Source organism: Protopterus annectens, chromosome 2.part1 (assembly GCF_019279795.1).
Source record: "Protopterus annectens isolate FY-2018-M chromosome 2.part1, PAN1.0, whole genome shotgun sequence".
Classification (NCBI taxonomy): domain Eukaryota; kingdom Metazoa; phylum Chordata; order Ceratodontiformes; family Protopteridae; genus Protopterus; species Protopterus annectens.
Window position 1 is genome coordinate 1,708,538,927 of NC_056729.1, and position 18,479 is coordinate 1,708,557,405.

Below are 18,479 nucleotides of genomic sequence, written 5' to 3' on the forward strand. Positions count from 1 at the left end.
CCCGAAGGGTATGACTATGCATTTCTTGGCATTTAACTTTAGGCCATGGCTCTGGCACCAGTTATCCGTTTCTGTGAGGCCCTTCTGAAGGATATCTGTGTCAGATGTGTTTCGACTATGGCCTAGTTTGCAGTCATCTGCAAACTTTGTCAGCCATAACCCTCCTGTGTTTGCTTGTACTTCAGAAAAGTAGATGCCGAACAAGAGTGGACCCAGGACTGAGCCCTGTGGGACACCACTTGTGACAGGCTTTGAGTCTGACATGGCTCCAGCAACTCTGACCCTGTGGGTTCTGTCACTTAGCCAGTTTGCAACCCATCTTGTGATGTATGGGTTTACATTCAAGCTGATGAGTTTTTCGATGATACCTGAGTGGGGTATTGTGTCGAATGCCTTTGCCAGGTCAAGGTAGGCTGTATGGACTGCCTTTCCCTCATCAATGGCCTTGGTGACTGTCTCGAAAAAGTCAACCAAGTTTAAAAGGCATGATCTGCCTTTGACATATTCTTTGCTAGTAGATGGTCTACCCTCCAAAAGTGCCCACTTCAGTTCCTGGATAGGGTCAAATTAATGAAAGCTACATACAACTTATTTATTTGTTTTACTTTATTTCGCTTATTCATTCGCATTTGCTAACAGGGACAATCCAGCTGGGCTAATAGCCTTTTTCAAAAGAAGGTCAGGGAGACAAATTATCATACTATGATATTCAAACCGATGCTCAAACATAAAGAACAATAAAAAGAATATAAAGAATATAAATACATTGAAAAATACAGTTGTCATAAAGCAACACAAGCAGAAATGCAATACAAGCATTATGAATTACTCAGGAATAGGCAAGCTGCACATACAAAATACAGTTGTGTACACTTACCATAAATGCAGATGTTCGAGTGTAGTCACTGTTGCAGTCATCACATTTGGGTTATCTGCTTGCAGTAGCCCTCAGTCGGCCTGATTATCAAAGTCTTGGGTCCTACGTCGGTTGCTGTCTCATCTTCCATGACGTCAGGTAGTCAGTGGTATAAAGCATGCAGCCGACGCCATTACATCAGTTTTTCTTGCCCCAGATGTCAGGTGCCCCCCCCCTTAATGGGAAGCAATTAAATATATATATATATATATATATATATATATATATATATATATATATACAAGGTTATACCTCCAACAAAAAAGTAAATATACCAAAAAGCTTTTTTAAGTATAGTAAAGGAGAAAAGAGATATAGCCAAAAGAAGTCAGGGGGCTGGAGGGAGGGTAACCAGGACTGCAACAGTGAATAAACTCGAACATCTACATTTATGGTAAGTGTACACAACTGTTCGATGTTCTTCGTGTTTCATTGTTGCAGTCATCACATTTGGGTAGATTCCCAAAGCTAAGGGTGGGAGGAGGAAATTAGATAGCATTAGGACCAGCTATAAGGCCCTGCAAAACTGCAGTGGCAAAGCCAGCTCTGGATTTAGAGAAAATTAACAAATGGTAATGCTTGGTGAAAGTATGTACAGAACTCCAAGTAGCAGCTTCTAGGATGTCTCTGGTAGGGACACCTCTGAGTAAAGCTGTAGAGGTAGATGCAACCCTGGTTGAATGTGGTCTAATCCCCTGTGGGATAGGTTTTCCATGGTGTTTATAGCAGAAATGAATGCAATGGCCTATCCATTTAGAAATGGTTTGCTTTGAAATAGACTTCCCCTCTGTCCCCTGCAGCAAATGCCACCAGCAGTTGTTCAGATTTCCTTAGAGATTTAGTCCTGTCCAAGTAAAATCTAAGTTGTCTGTGCACATCTAAGGAATGCAGTATCCATTCCCCTTTGTTATGTGGATTAGAAAAGAAGGTTGGCAAATGATTGGACTGATTAAGAGCCACACTGGATACCACCTTGGGCATGAAAGAGGGATTGGTTCTGAGGGACACCCTGTCCGCATGAAAGATGATGAAAGGCTCCACTGCCATAAGGGCCTGTTATTCACATACCCTTCTTGCTGAAGTGATTGCTAAAAGGAAAGCTGTTTTCCAAGAAAGGAATTTTAATTCTGCAGTTGCAGCTGGTTCAAAAGGAGGAAGAGTCAGTTTTTCCAATACACAATTAAGGTCCCAGGTTGGAGTTGAGGCTCTCCTGGGTGGTTTTAAGTTGTTGGCCCCTCTGAGGAACTGCTTGAGCAGTGGGTGAGAAAAGAGGGGTGGTTCCATATTGTAATGAGCTGAAATGGCTGAGGTGTGAATTTAGATGGAGGAAAAGGAAAGGCCCTTGTGAAGCATCTCAGTTAAGTATTGACAAATCTGAGGTAAATTGGGCACTGATGTGGCCATACCTTGAATATTTTCCATTCTTCAGCATATGCTCTTTCTAGTACTAGGTCTCCTTGCCTCCAAAATGACATCCAACACTTGTTTACTGAGGGATGGTAACAGAGAGATTAGGTAATTAGCCAGGCTGCCAGGTTCAGGGTTTGAAGCTGGGGGTGCAGAATCTGGCTCTGCTGCTGAGACAGCAGGGTAGGGGTAGGTGCCATGGAGCCAGCTGTGACACACTGCGCAAGAGAGGGTACCAGTGTTGGTGTGGCCAGTCTGGTGCAATCAATATCATCCTTGGTTTGTCTTGTTTGATCTGTAGTATTACTTTGGAGAGGAGAAACAGAGGAGGAAAGGCATAAACTGATAGATTTTTCCAGCTGAAGGACAGAGCATCCACTTTCCAAGCTTGTTTGTGGGAAGTCCTTGTGCAGAATTTGTCCAATTGATAGTTCTGGGGGAGGCAAACTGGTCTATATCTGGGATCCCCCATTTGTTGATCAACATGTTGAAAATCTTTGGTTCCAGTTTCCACTTGTGTGGGTCCATGAGATTTATGCTTAGTTCATCTGCCAGTATATTTAGTTTTCCTGGCAGGAAATGAGCCTGTAGATAAACTTGGTAGCTCAAGGCTGTGTTCCACACAGCCATGGCTAGTCTGCAGAGGGGTTAAGAATGGGTACCCCCCTGCTTGTTTATGTACCACATAAGTGGTACTGTCCGTCTTTACCATTAATTGTCCTGGAATAATGTGGTCCTTGAAGGCTGTCAGAGCATTCTGTACAGCTAACATTTCTTTTTGATTGATATGCAGGTGCATTTGACTTGGGTTCCATTTGCCCTGAATGCACTTCCCTGTCAGGTAAGCCCCACTATGCATAGTCTGATGTGTCTGTTGTTAGGGTTTGGGCGGCAGGGAGTAGAGTGAATAGTAGTCCCTTGTTTTGGTGGCAGGTCTCTGCCCACCAAAGGAATTCTAACCATAGGCAAGGTATGATAGGAATCATTGCTTCTAGATCTTGGGAATGTTGACACCATAGGCTTTTTAGATACCATTGTAGTTTCTTCATATGCAGTCTTGCATATGGAATTAGTAGAATGCAGGAGGCCATGAACCCCAAGGCTTGCAGTATTTGCCTTGCAGATAGCAGGGTTTTTTTGGCTACTGGTTTGAAGTAAGTTGTCAAATGAATTTGTTTCTCTGGCGTGAGGAAAGCCATCTGTAAAGCTGTGTTCAGGCTTGCTCCCAGGAATATAATTTGTTGACAGGGTACCAGCAGTGATTACTTTTCATTTATGGTGTACCCCAGACAAGTTAGCACCTTTTGTACAAAGGCCAGATGATTCAAAAGTATGTCCTGGCTTTCTGCCTGAATTAGACAATCGTCCAGGTATGGGTATATTTGAATATTTCTTTGCCTGCAAAATGCAATGACTGGAGCTAGGCACTTTGTGAATACCCTGGGTGCAGTAGAGAAGCCAAAGGGCAGTGCAGAGAACTGATAGTGCATGTAGCCTGCTTTGAAGCGTAGGTATCTTCTGCAAGATTCCCTGATTGGGATGTGCAGGTAGGCTTCCTTTCAATCCAGTGTTGCCAACCAGGCATCTTTGCCTATCATGGGAAGCAACTGGTGAAGAGTTAGCAAAAAGGTGTTTAGGATAGCAGGTCCAGGATAGGACGCCATGAATTGTCTTTATTGGGTACCAGGAAAAGTCTTGAGTAGAAACCTTGTCCCTTTTCCTCTTCTGGTACAGTCTGAATAGACTTTAAGAGAGAACTTGCTTTTGAGCCTCTGTCTACTGATTTGGGGGTAGATCTGGCCAACCGTTTGGGGTTGGTAATGTGTAGAAGTAAATTCTGTATCCTTGGGAAACTATGTTTAAAACCCATTTGTCCTGGGTAATGACGTGCCAGTTTTTTGCTTGCAGAGCAATCTTTCCCCTTAAAGGAGCAGTCAGTTGTGAAGTGTTTGGAAGTTTTAAAGTTAAGTCATTGAGACAGCTTACCATAGGGGGCAGTCTTACTACTCCCTGATTTGGAACTGGGAGCCCCCCACTGCTTAGTCCTGTGCGTACCCTGGGACTGAAGCCTGGGTGTTCTGCTGATTCTGGGTTTGAACTGAGAAGGCCTGGAAGAGGCAGGAAAGGACCAATTCTTTGAGGGACAATGCCTACTAAATTTAGGAGGCTGCACTTGTAAGAAATCTTGAACAGTTTGCATAGATTTAGCTTTTTCTCCATCTTTTTAAGAGCTTCTTCTGCTTTGTCGCCAAATAGGTGGCCCTGATTTAAGGGTGTGTTCAGCAATTTAGTTTTAACATGATCTGACAAAGATTGCTCTTTAAGCCAAGCATGCCTTCTAAGTATAGACCCAGTGACAGCAGCCCTGCAAGATGCCTCTAGTGAATCAAAACCACATTGCAAAGTATGTTTTCCAACCTGTTCAGCAGAATGCATTAAATCCTGTTAATCTTTATTTTCAGCACAATCAGGAATCAACATAATTTTCTGTTTAAGCAATCAAATACTATGCTGCTGATACTTTAACATATGAAACTGGCAATTTAAGGCCCTGATGGCCAAGGTTGCAGAGGTGTATACCTTCTTACCCCATCTATCCAGGGCCCGGGAATCTCTATCAGAGGGGGTAGGATTTTTGGCAGTAGTAGCCTTAATGCCATTGGGTCCCTGTGAAATGGTCTCAGAATCCGCAGTAGGATTTTTAAAGAGGAACTTGTGAGAATCAGGAACCCTGTAATATCTATCAGGTTTTCTGGGAGCAGGAGGTAAAGAGTCAGGGGCCAAACTAGATTCCGAAAAGGCATCGTCAACAATGCCCAGCACAGGAGGGATAGCTAAAGGCCTGTGTTGGGGCAGAAGTAAGAAATCTCTAAACCTCTTTTTAGAATCAGAGTAATCCTGGCTTTCCCAGTGAAAATGCTCCCTAACAGTATGCAAGGTTTCACCAAAAGAAAAATCCTCTGGGGGAGAAGCAGAGGGAATAGAGTCCTCTGCATCAGAATCCTCATAGATAGATAAGGGTAAATCCTGGTCATCAGAGGAAACAGAAATTTCAGAATCATGGTCAGAAGTATCATAAGCAAATTCAGTCCTAGGTCTCTTAGAGGGGCAAGGTTGGCTTCCCCTGATGAAAGTAATAAGGTCTTCAGCCATTCTTATCATTTGTTTTTTAGGCATAGAGGCCTGACCATGTGGTCTGGGTGTCGGTTTTCTCGGCATGGTTCAAGTTTTAGGTCTAGAAGAAGAAGACGGCGTTGGTTTAATATGCAAGTCAGTAGGCCTGAATACACCCTCTGAAGCCGGTGCCTACACAGCGGCTCCGGACCCATCCAAGGTAGAGACATCCGCAGGTTCCACAGTTGCATACCAGACTCTGAATGGGTCTCAGTAGAGGCCTGTGAGTCTAAAGTAGGGGGTATCAGGGTCTGCAAAAGCACCTCACTGAGTACCGGCGAACTGGTGACTAGCTTAGAAGAAACGTCGTCGGCAGCTTTGGACCTAGGCGGCCTGTCTCTGTCTTTATCTTTCCATTTTTTCTGAATGTCAGTGGTTGGGTGTCTTACCGAAGACATATCTGGATAATTGAACCGAGTACCAAAATATGCAGAAGCAAAAATGTACCGACGACGAATAGTCCTTGGTTTAAATAAGGCACAAAACCGACAGTGAGCTATGTCGTGGTCAGGGCCAAGGCAAGGAATACAGTACGAATGAAAATCTTTTTGAGGTATTTGCTTTTTACAAGAAATACAATTACTGACTTTTACTGACAACAGTTTAGAGCAAGAAAACATTTCCCCAACGGGGTACTTAGCTTTAGTTGAAGACTTCGGTTGTGAAACTCGAAAACGAAAATTTCAGGAGTCGGCTAACCGGCACTTACAAACTGCTTCTGCTTTGGGCACTGCACGTCAAGAAAGACTGATGTAATGGCATCAGCTGCATGCTTTATACCCCTGACTACCTGACATCATGGAAGATGAGATAGCAACCGTGGCAGGACCCAAGACTTTGATAATCAAGCCGAGTGAAATGTGATGACTGCAACAGTGAAACACGAAGAACATCTAGGGGATACAGTTTGTGGTTGTAGCTGAAGAGAAAGTGTATCAGGGTGTAGACATTCTAGGTTACACGAGAGCAGATTAGTGCATGTATTTGATGAAATTGGGAAAGAAGAGTAAATGCCAGTGGTGAATATGAAGCAGGGCTAGGAGAAATTATGAGGAGGAGATATTTTTTATATGCAAGTCTAAATGAATTAAGAATATGAAAGAAATTAAGGCCTAGGAGTAGTAGAAGGGATAGTATGGTTTCTAGTTCTGTGGGTTTGGAAGTTGTTGTGTCTTTCGGCTTTTCCCGGTTAGGGGTCGCCACAGCGAAACTCTGGTCCGCTAATGATTGGCAGTTGATTTTTACGTATGTCTTCACGCAGAAGACGCTCTAGTTTAGAATCGAACCGGAAGGTGTCTTACTGTGAGGCGACAACGGTTTGGAAGTGACCTTTATAAATGTTAAAACAGGCTAAAAACTGGTGTGTGTGTGTGTGTGTGTGTGTGTGTGTGTGTGTGTCTGTGTGTGTGTGTGTGTGTGTATCTGCTCATGCGCATGTAGCACACTGGCAGCACAATTTAAGCTGTAAGTAATGATTTAAATTATTTAGGAAGATTTGGTGTTAGACTTGGAGGGCAAATTAATGGGGGCAGAGTTGAGTATAAGAAGTTGCAGGAATGTTTGATGGATTTATGGATAAATAACCAATTTTTATTTTGTGATTGAAGTAGGCTGGTGGAACGTAACGCTGCATGAGATTTCTGACTGTGGGACACTTAAAAGATTTGGACTGAATGTCGTCCATAATCTTTACTGACTTAAAGCCAGTGTGTTTTGAAGTTCAAGACACCCTAGTTTGGTCACGGTTGTGCAGTTGTGGGTGTGAGAGGCTTTTTGTCAGCAGCAAATTTGACAATTTTAGTGTAGGTAGTTTTCAAATTATTCCATATTGTTTTAGTATGATGGCAAAAACAGGAGTTGTATAACAGAGCTGGAAGTAGAAGTGTTTGGTCAGTTGAAACTAATGAGAAATCTTGCATTATAAATGGTGGCAGTGGAGAGAACTTATTAATAGAAGAGTTTTAAGACAGCTTGAAATGTAAACACCATAACACAAAAGAGAAATGCAGGCAGATCTACAGTTGCTCTGACCAAGAAAATAAATCCACAAAAATATAACCATAACATATAATTAAAATCCAGAAATCACCTTTATGCTTAAAGTCTTTATTACCAACCAATTAATTTCTAAAAAGTATTAAAAAAAGTGAACTCTGTACTATGACTTAGGTTATTCATTTCAAATGAAGTAAAAGGAGCACTTTAATGCCTATGAATGTGTGTGTGAAAAGTTAAGGGTAGGAGCTATTCTCACTACTAACACTTTACCCATTTGTACAAGTGGCAAAACATCATATCAGAGCTGTATTACACACAAGCATGTTAACTGCAGCTGCAGAGGTTCAGATATTTCTATCCAGATGCCTATTTTGTAAAAAATGTTAAAATGTAGGCTCTTATAAAGACGTAGAGAAAAGTGAACTGCATTATATATCATTAGCTACTAGATTCAATGATATATAATTTGCTTTTTTAACCTTTTGCTACTAATCATTAGATTGTCTGTCTCATGTTGCACAGTACAGTAACTTTATCTCCGATTTCCCAAGGTATTTGTTCCATTCAGCTATCAGCAACATCCGCAGGGCAATCTGACTCAAACCTAAAACCTGCAAATATGAAAACAAGATTCTCAGACCAAAATTCAGATATAAGAAAATCATTATATGAAGCTATCCGTGATTCTCAGATACATGATTAAAGTGGGAATTGACAGAGACAGGGAGAGAGACAGGAAGACAGACAAGGAGGGCGACAGGACAAGAGACACTGAAAGGGAGGGAGACAAAGATGACGGAGAAAGGAATCACAGGATTTTAAGCAGAAGCTGCTGAGAATTGTCAGTCTACACTGCCTGTTTCTATGGACAAAGGACTTGCATCTGGTTGTACTGAGTAGATTCAATTTGTGTCATCCCCCACATCTAGACCTGAAATTGTGAAACCAAAAACTCCTTGAGTGTGGAAAATAAATCCATTCCGTTCTATATAATTTTACAGTGAAGCTTAACATTTCAACAACTTTCATTAAAAGAGTCGAGTATAACTCGAAGCTTTCTACATAGCTCACCTCATTAGTAAGAGTATTTCATCCAGGGACAAGGAGGTCATAACATCCCTGTATCCTTCCCTTATAAAACCCACTATTGAATACAATGGCCCTTCGGCACGTACCTCACAAAGCACATACAGCAGCTGGAGAGACCACAAAGGTTTCTCACCAGGAGAATCCAGGCCTCAAACATCTACTCTACACAGACAGGCCAAAAGCCTTGTCCCTCTACTTAGTCTCCTACAGACTCCTCAGAGATGACCTCTGTCTGGCATACAAAGCCATCTCAGACCCCGCCTTGATGCGGCTGCTGCATATCCGGAAGTCAAGCTCCACTCGAGTAACCTGCACGCGCGACCTCAACCTGATCTGTGACATCATCAGGACTTGTTGGCAGGGCAGATTTGTGTCGCAGAGACTCCACCTTCTGTGGAATAAACTCCCTCTCCATGTCAAGCAGAGTACCTCATTAAACCTTTTCAAGTGCAACCTGGATAACTGGATGGGGGAACAGAAAATACATCCCTGGGATTCTACTTGTCTCCCTGCTGAAAAGGGGAATCTGGTGATGACTTGTCAAAACATGGGCTAAACTCTTGGCTAGGCTTGTAAGGGCCTCAGGGCCGATAGCCTAGTAACTTCTTATGATCCTATGATCCTATGGAAGGAGGATGTTACTGCCCATTGATGAACACTTACAGGAAGTGTGTTGCAATATAATCACTATTCAAGAGTGGTTTGAAGAAAAGTAATCAAATGAAAAAGGAATGAATATTTTAAAATGCCAGTCCGAGACATTGGCTGGTGCTATATTAAGGGGAATTGGGTGTAGAGAGAAATCGAAAAAGGGTTGAGCAATTCCATTACACCACAGGAGAATGGAATGGGAGGGTAAGAGACACTATGGTAGGAAAAACTGACTCTGAATCCAGATAAAGACTTCCCTACCTCTTAGATAAGCTGTGAATCCTACCTAACCATGAATTTCTTATACCTGTTATCATTACCTCACTACGAATTTTCTTTAACTGTGGAGTGTGGTAAAAAGTACGACTTGGCCACCAATTGGTTACTATGAGAATTTGAACATTTTGTCTGGAAATTCTAATTAAACAGGATACCTCTTGATGGAAGTAAACAGCAATTTGATAAGAGTGAAATAACCATACAGTAAATTTATTAACATGCAAAGGTATTGGGGTTAAAAGGCAAATTTTGGACATGGTGTTTTAAAACCAGAAATATAACTGAACAAAAAACGTTTTGATACAAAGTGCTGAAAAACCTTAAACCAAAAATGAATATTATTTTCCAGAAATGTAGCTTGCAGTGATTTGTCTTTGAACATGCTGAGCAACACAAAGACAAAAAGCCAGAGTTAAAACAGTAAAACACTTCTTCATCTCCTCAGGTATTCAAAATAGTTAAACATCTCGTCAAGGCCTGTTTGCCTATAAAATGCACTAAATGTGCGTGGAATAGCTATCTTGAGGACTGATCAAACATCTGCAGATGAGGAGTCAGTGTACAGCTGTTACCGACTTGGCCAAAAATCCTAAGGAAATAACTGCTTGCCTCACATCTGGGCAGTCTCTTCCTCTGAGACCATTCTTACTGCTTACCTACTACATTACGGTCGATTTCACCTACTGCTCCGTGCCACTTAATAGCCTGAGATGACAACTGCATGACTGCCATCAACTTTGTCACTCCCCTTCCATCTTGTATTAAATGAACACAAAATGCAACTCAGGACATGAGTCTTGGTCCCTCCTGTTCACCTCAGAGAATTGTTTTAGTTTAACAAAGTTTCTTTTACTGCAACAACGTGATCTCAATTCTGTTGACTTAGGTGATAATTTTATAAACAAATTCATCTGCCTATCACCTGAGATGATAACACAGGTATTATTTGGGCCTGATTCCAAAGACTTACCCTCAGTGTAAGTGACTAATTGCAGTGAGATCAGGCTGACAGCAGGTGTTTTGGATTCTGGCCCACTGTGTAGGCCTGTTTATACATAGGCCTTACACCAAAGTAAGTCACTTATACTGACAGTAAGTCTTTCAGAATCAGGGCAGACTTGCACTGAGAGCAACTCTTTTGGAATATGGCCAAGTGTCTTCATCAGTAGATACTATATGCATGGACACACACGTTGGGAGATGCTGACAGGTCCTGTCCTTACTCAGTCTTGTCCAAAATATATAAGAAAGCACAGTCCATTGATAACTACAAGCTCTCTTTGAAGATAAATGGCGTCCTGTATGCTACTCTGGACAGATTCTGATCTAAGCAAGGGACAGAGAGTGTCCTGATGAAATTCAGTGACTCGGTCCTTTAGTTTTTGAATAGGGTCACCACATGGTCATATTCTTTGATGTTTCTAAAGATTCTGATTCCACAGACATAAAGACTGCTGCTTGGAAAACTGAGATCTTTGTAACTTGTCTTACATGTAACTGGTTCCAGAATTATTTGACTGTCTAGATTTTATGACATCAGCCAGTGGGTGACATATTCTAAGGTCATTTCTTGGCCCATTTCTGCTAACATACTGTAGACATTTGCTCCCACTACAGACATATTGTATACATTTTATCCTGTAGTATATGGATTAAATAGTACTGCATAGTACTGGAGGGGATACCCTTGCCTGTTATGCAACATATACAGGCCAATATTTGAGAGCACAGGCTTCATGATTTTCAACAACTAGAAGACTCAAGGGAGTTAGACTGAGTATTGCTTGAGGATCAGTGTCATGCTGTCAGATGTCTGCTTCTCCCACTGGAAATCGCCAGTCAAGAAAGAAGCAGAAGGTGCGTGAGGTGCATACAAGACTTCTGATGTAGTTGAGGCCTATTTCCCTTTATTGTCTACTATATCCTGGGAAGCCTTCCTTTCACAATAGGCCATCCAGAATGGCCTGCCTGAGATCATCCATAAAAGAGGCAGGTCTTAGTTATGCTGTTGTGTGCAGACTCATGGCGCAATCTGATACTGCAGTGAAAGCATCAGCACAGTCAAAGCTACAGTGAGCAATGTCAAAGCCACTATACATTTGTGGTATGGGTCTTAATCAGCTCTCCACTGACCTCAAAATCACGAAGGGGTAAACACTGATCCATTAAGGAGGTTTGGAACTTGGACAGGTTCTAGCACTACAGGAAAAAGGAAACCCTCCTATCTACTCTGTCTGGTGCCTTAAAAATATTATCAGGTTGTACAGTGGACAGAGACTGTGGCCTCTGCAGTCCATGTGGAACTTTGGAAATCTTATAAAAATTGTTCCTCAGATGCATATAGACTACCTCATACTACTTAGTTCAGGGCTAACCGACGGCACACAGTTTTTATTGGTAGACAGTGCGACAGCCAGATGTTTCCAGGCTGCAAAGATAGTACCTTTGAGCACTAACTCCATGGGTGGGATGGCTCAAGACTTCCCTTCGTTTATGTCCAGATAATTACTAATGTGCTTTGGGAAGAAGACATGGAGGGAGCCACAGACTCATCCATGAAGTGCTTCATCAGCCTCAAGGTTTTACCAAAGTAAGTGTCATCTTGGGGAACTCTACAGAGGGGTAAAATGGAACTGTTCCCTACCCAGGACACAGAAGATGAGGGGAAACCCTAACCTAACCTAACCATGGTTCAAGGCTTTGTAGGCCTGTCCTAATCAGATGTATGAGGGGATGAAGTGAGCGAAGAATGAATGACTGAAGTTTAAAGCACGACATTGGAAGATGAATAGGCAACCATCCAGAAGTAGAGATGCTTACGCAGGACCTTGCAGTGACATGAAGCCATGCTCTCTAAGGGCACAATCCCATACCATTTGGGCAAATCAGACCTCGCACTGAACATTGTCTCTCATTCAGTGCCTGATAATGTCATACGGCTCACACTCATGTACAATGGCCCAGAAAACCCCCCTACAGCCTGTACCACAAAACCCTGATGTGACCAAGTGTGAAGTCTGTGGTGAAGTCCTCAGTGATAAGTTCTACCACCAGGCACTCACTGGGAGACTTAATGGACCACTCCACATGTGCACACTGGTTGTAGGAAAGCTCTGACCACTTGATCATAATGCAGGCAGTATTTACATCTCCAAGACAAATCTCCTAATATGTCTGCCAGGATTTATCCCTTGTGGGCCCATTGTTACCTGAGAAAAAAGATGAATAATATAACAGTGTACTTCACTAACCAAGCAGGAGGTAGCAACAGGCAAGGACCATGATGTTATGTCAAGGTGGCCTTACATTCAGGATGGTGTGACTGATGTCTGCCATCCATTTCTTTAGTCTTCTCTCTGAGCCATGGCAGTGGCCTGGAACTGCATGAGGAACCATCCTGAGTTTCCACCTTGTGGGAAATTATGTAGACATCTGTCTTTTTCTGTCCACATCATCAGGTGGCCAGATTAAAATGATGGCCTTTAACAGCAATATTTGGCAGTGTACGTCACCGTGGGGTAATACAGGCCGTTCTGTTGTAAGTCTTACCTCATGAGCAGGCAGCCACAGCAACATTCCAAAGGATTGTATATTTTGAGCATTTAATATTGGTTCTTTTCCGTAATTAATGTTAAATTGAGATCCATACTATGCAAGCAGCAGAAAAAAAATGAGTAGCTCGAGTTTGAGTATGCTTTCCCAGCCGAGTTTTAAATGGAGAAGCATACATCAGAGTGCAGAATGAAGTAGAAAAATAGCCAAGCTGGGGAGAGCAGAAGAAGAAACCTTAAAATGTTTAAACTTTGGAGGAGTCAGTATATCAGATGCAAAGAGTGGCATGACTTCCTTAAAAATACTGTCTTGAAAGCCTCATCCCTAACAGATAAATTAGCCACAGTGATATTACTATAATAAAAGGCATTACTCTAATAAAAAAGGATGCTTTATTACCAAAATCAGTAAAAAATAGTTTGTCCAGAACTGTATGCAGTTGTTCAACCTTCTCAGACTTAATACATTTCTTCTCTTACTGCAAACTGTACTCTTATTTATTTATTTATTTATACTGAGGCTACACAGGCGTATAACACTTGCTCATGAGCACCTGTGCTTAAAGAAAAACTCCCTAGTGTTTTATTGTTTTCAGTAAAAATATAAAACAATAAACCATAATGCACTTAGCCTGTTCTACAGAGAGGATGTCAGCTATGATTTTATGCCATGATAAACAGCACCAAAAACACTTTTTTATTTCTGTCTAATATTGTACCTTCGATAAGTTCCTTTCTGAGATGAACTTACTAAAGTGTTTTACAGGGACAAAACCTGTATTATAATTTTTGGAACAATGCCTAAAGCAAGCCACAGTAAAGGGGCACTGCAGCTTTAATGTACATTTGAAGCAAAGCTGTGGAGAGCTCAGAAGAAAGTAATTGAGTTGGCTTGCATTGCTGGGAAATTCCCATAACAGATATATCTGACACAGCATTTAACACACTATTTACTAAACTATTTTCCAGTACACCTGTTCTTCTTTTAAGTTGTCAATACATGCCATCAGCTATGACAGGGTTCATTTTATCCCCATGCACTTCACAGAAACATCATTCCAAGAAAGAAGACATTTGTACAGATCTGAAAAAAAAGTTTCTTATCTATGGATATTTGCAGAAGAGATCAGGCACCATATTGTTCCAGTTGCACAATGCTTTTTACAAACGTTATTTATAAATAAGTGGTGTTTAGAATACAGAAATAATAAAAATAAAATAAAAAAAGAAAAAGAAAATTAGAAACACACATAATGGCTACAGTTGTAAACTAGTCATTAAGTTACTGTACTATTTTAAAAGTCAGTATTTGCTAGCCAGCAAAACTGTAAATAGGACATTTTGTTAAACAAACATTTCTGACTTCTTTAAACACGGCCTTGTTTTACTTTCAGTTTTACATTGTACAGTTTAGTAAAGGACAGATATCTGAAAAAATAATTTTGTAACCAGTTTGATACAGCATGGCTTATTAACACTTGCTGTTTACATTATTAAAACATTTTCTTCACAGAGCAGGACCTTTTTTTGCAGCATGTACAATATGTACGTTACTGACGCTTTTTCTCTAGTAACAACCAGAGAGATCTACAATGCTTAATTAACTTGCTTTTACAGTCTTGTCAGTCAATGTGACTTAAAAATCTTAGCTCTTGGTTTCCTACCCAATATCTAACTGCTTTTATGTAATCAAGACAGTAAAATCAGACAAATTTTATTTCTGCAGGTAGCACCTACAATGTATTCTGAGAGCGTTTCTCATTCCAGACTGTCACCAGCTACATATAATATCTATCAGACAGATGGGCCTTTCAGTATTTTGCAGAGAAGGAAAAAAAGCATTTGTAAAATATTACATCTGGGTTTAACTAGGATTTTTTGAAACTAAAATAAAACTGTAGGATATCTACACTGATAATTGAGTAAAGAAACAGTTTTGCAGAACAACTGTTTAAGAAAAGTGAGGGTTTTCTCCAAGGCCTGAATCTTACATTCTCTGCAAACAGCCTCATACAGCTATCACAGCCTCCCACAACCTTGCCATCCTGGAAATATCTTGCGCTCTTGCAAATAAAAAACACTGGAGCTGAATTAAGATGCACATGATGAAAATAAAATACTTACCTAACAGTTGATACTGTTCCAGTTGTAATGGAGTCAGTCTTGGAGAAGGCAGACTTCAGATACTCTGGAGTGCTAAAAGTCATAGATGTTGTTGGTTCAGTAGTTACAGCCTGGGTGGTGGGAGTTACTGAAAGTGGCACTGTTGAAGCAGTACTTGGTGCCGCTTTCACTGGGGTAAGTTTTTGGAAGTTCTTTACATCATATTTAGAAGGTCGGCCCACTTTTCCAGTTTTAAAAGCAATGGCACCACCCATGTCAGGGTTACCCTCCCCTGGTTTAAAAAGATGTAGATATTTCACATTTTCAAGATCATATTTAGAGGGTTTCTTGTAAGTGTTACCATTTTGTGGAAGAATGCTCTCTCCTGTTTTCAGTTTCTGAATGTAAAAGTCATACTTTGAAGCACGGGGCATTAGGCCTTGGGTCTGGGAACTGCTGGTGGAAGGCAAGGAAGATGGAGGAGGAGGAGGAGGAGGAGGAGGAGGCGGTGGCGGTGGCTTGGTATCTGCCAGAGTTGCAGGTTCTTTTGCTGGACCTCGACTATTTTGCAAACCAGATTCCTTAGACAGTACAGGTTTTGAATCCAGGTCCAAATTCCTGGTGCTAGGCAAAGGCCAAGGAAGTTGCTCCCCTGCCTTAAGTTTCCGGATGTATTCCTCGTACTTTGAGAAGCGGGCCCGTCTTGTCATAATGTCCTCCCCTAGCAGGGAAGCAGAGCCAGATGCATCTGAGGTAGCAGCATGCAGTTTATCAAAGCTTATCTTCTTTGCAAGTTCATCCCGGACACTCTGATCATTGTAACCAAACATCCCCAGGAATTCATTCATTGTGGTAGCTGCATAGTCACGGAGTGAAGAGGCCTCCCCTAAAGAAAGGAAAGAGTTAAAACATTTTTCTTCTATTAATTCAATCCAAGAACGTTCGGCACACTTCTTAGGTTTTATGACTTCTAAATTAATTTGTAAAAAGTAATTAATACTAGGGCAAAATACAAGGAGTTAATCAAAGTCATGCAAATTAATTTCACTAGATGTTCTAGCCAATGGCTTTTCAGTACATTAAACAAAGTTTTCATAAATGCAGTACCTTCTTTACTTGGACTACTTCAATATGTTTAAAAGTATTTTATCTATGCTTTAAAAATAATTCATTAGGTTCTTGTCTTCAAAGTCCACTGTAGGGGGTTTCCAGTAAGTGAGCTGTTTTATTTTCCAGATGACTAATACAGTATGTTTTCAAAAAAATTTTCTTATTCATTCAAAGATTAAGAAAAATTGCACAGTAAGAGTCCCAAAATTTTAAAATGTTAACGCCCAGGAGTTTTATTGGGGAGTTCCCTGGTAAAAATAAAAAAAAAAAATGTATACATGCACACATACACATGGCAGAATTACTTGAAGGAGTCTGTTGCATAGCCCTTGTGTTGCATTAGCAAAAAAAAAAAAAAAAAACGAACAAAAAAAGAGATTATGTTACATAAATAGCTTGTAACAAACAGCTGTACATAAATAGTATGTAACAAACAGCTTCAGTAAGAAGTCTTAAACAACACATCTAATATTAGTAGATCTCCCCAGTCTATATGTCAGCGTTATAGAAAAATTCACAATAAATATTTTGAGAGATGACGGTCATGAATTTGGCTTGGTTTTCTCTTTTTCCTTTTAAAGGTCATCAGTGCTAACTTAAATTCAAACCTTTGAGACAGAAACCAAACATACTGGCCACAGCATGCTAAGATGTAAAAAAAAAAAAGAGAATGTTAGAAAACTATTAGAAATACAATTGTATTAGTCTGCTAAAAGTTGTCACCTGGAACAACATGTTTCTTGTTTTTCTTTCTTTAACACAACAGACTAGGTAAAATATGAGCACTAGTGTTCTAGTGCAAATGTGCCGCAGCTAACGATATCACATCACTTGTACATTATTCGCAGGGAGGACCTCATTTGAAGAAAGTTGATTATGAATGACATGCACTTTAAAATATGACATAACAAAATGAAGACAAAGAGACCAGCTGACAAGAAGGGTATTGTTGGAAAACATGGATTAGGATGTTGGAAGAATTTGGTTGGTGGTAGGAGATGTATGTTTGTGTGACAGGTAATAAAGTTGGAGAACATGGATTCAACAGAATACCAGAAAGGTAGGACAGTGACATCAAGGTGTGTGTGTGTGTGTGTGTTGGAGGGGTGGCAGGAAAATCATGTAGACAGCTGTGAAGCTGTGACAGGGGTCTACATCACATGGTCAAAAGCTAATAATAGCGAATGACCACAACTTCGAAAACACCGGAACTCAAAGTTGCTATTGTGGGGTCGCACTACAGTGTAGATAGGGGTATTTGCCCTTTCCTCACTGTAGTGCGATCTCGCAATTGGTATATATATTTAGCAAGGGGTGTGGGGGTGCAGTCCCCCACAATTGCAATTTCGAGTTCCAGTTTTTTCAAAGTTGTGGTCATTCGCTATTATTAGCTTTTGACCACGTGATATAGACCCCCGTAACAGTTAGGATGTAAGGCTTCATAAAAAATTAAATGAATGAAAGAGCACATATGTGTATGGACATTAAAAACAATTGTATGATCATGCAAACATGGAAATGGGCTCAGTGATAGAAACAGTAGATGACCCAAAAGCAAAAAACAGTGCAGAAAGAAAACAGTAATGGCTAGCGAGGTACTGGCAAGCTAGAGAACTGATGTAACCAGTAAAAAGAATGGACCCATCTTCAGTATTGTATATAGTCCTGGAGACATCACCTTTCTTTTGAAGTAGGCGAGGTAAAAGCTGTGAAGTACAACAGAGGTAATACACTTTATGGAACAACAGCCACAAGAGGCAGACTAAACAAACTCATGCATATCTTGTTAAAAAAAAGAAGCAGCAATGTATAATATAAACATTTACATTTCACAGGGGAATCAGAAATATCCAAAAGTATACCATCAATGAAAAAAAAAGTGTGGGAAGAAAAGGACATAACCTGAAGTTTGTGGGTATGTTCTAGGATATCCACACCTCCAGGCTAGTTGCTCAGCATAATGCACCCGAGATTATCCAAGTGCAACTAACTCTGGGCAAGACCGCAATCCAAATTGTAACTTGCTACAGATCCCCCACCATGCTCCAGGATTCCCACTCCTCATTTCTTGATATACTGGAAAATATTAGGGTACAATCCAACACCCTAATAATGGGCAATTTCAACTACCCCACCATTAACTGGGAAAACTACTCATGTACCAGCTGTTTTGCTCAACGTTTTCTGGAATTCATAAATTC

At 40.8% G+C, this 18,479-nt stretch overlaps 1 protein-coding gene across 3 annotated transcripts in view; it reads right to left on the reverse strand.

Moving 5' to 3' along the window:
* The window catches only part of CASZ1 (castor zinc finger 1), a 668,840-nt gene that overhangs the window by 248,620 nt on the left and 401,741 nt on the right, over window positions 1–18,479 (reverse strand). For all 3 annotated transcript variants that reach the window (XM_044063158.1, XM_044063159.1, XM_044063157.1), the window contains exon 3: window positions 15,190–16,054. In XM_044063158.1, the coding sequence (XP_043919093.1) occupies window positions 15,190–16,054 (865 nt within the window). The remainder of the gene's footprint in view (window positions 1–15,189; window positions 16,055–18,479) is intronic.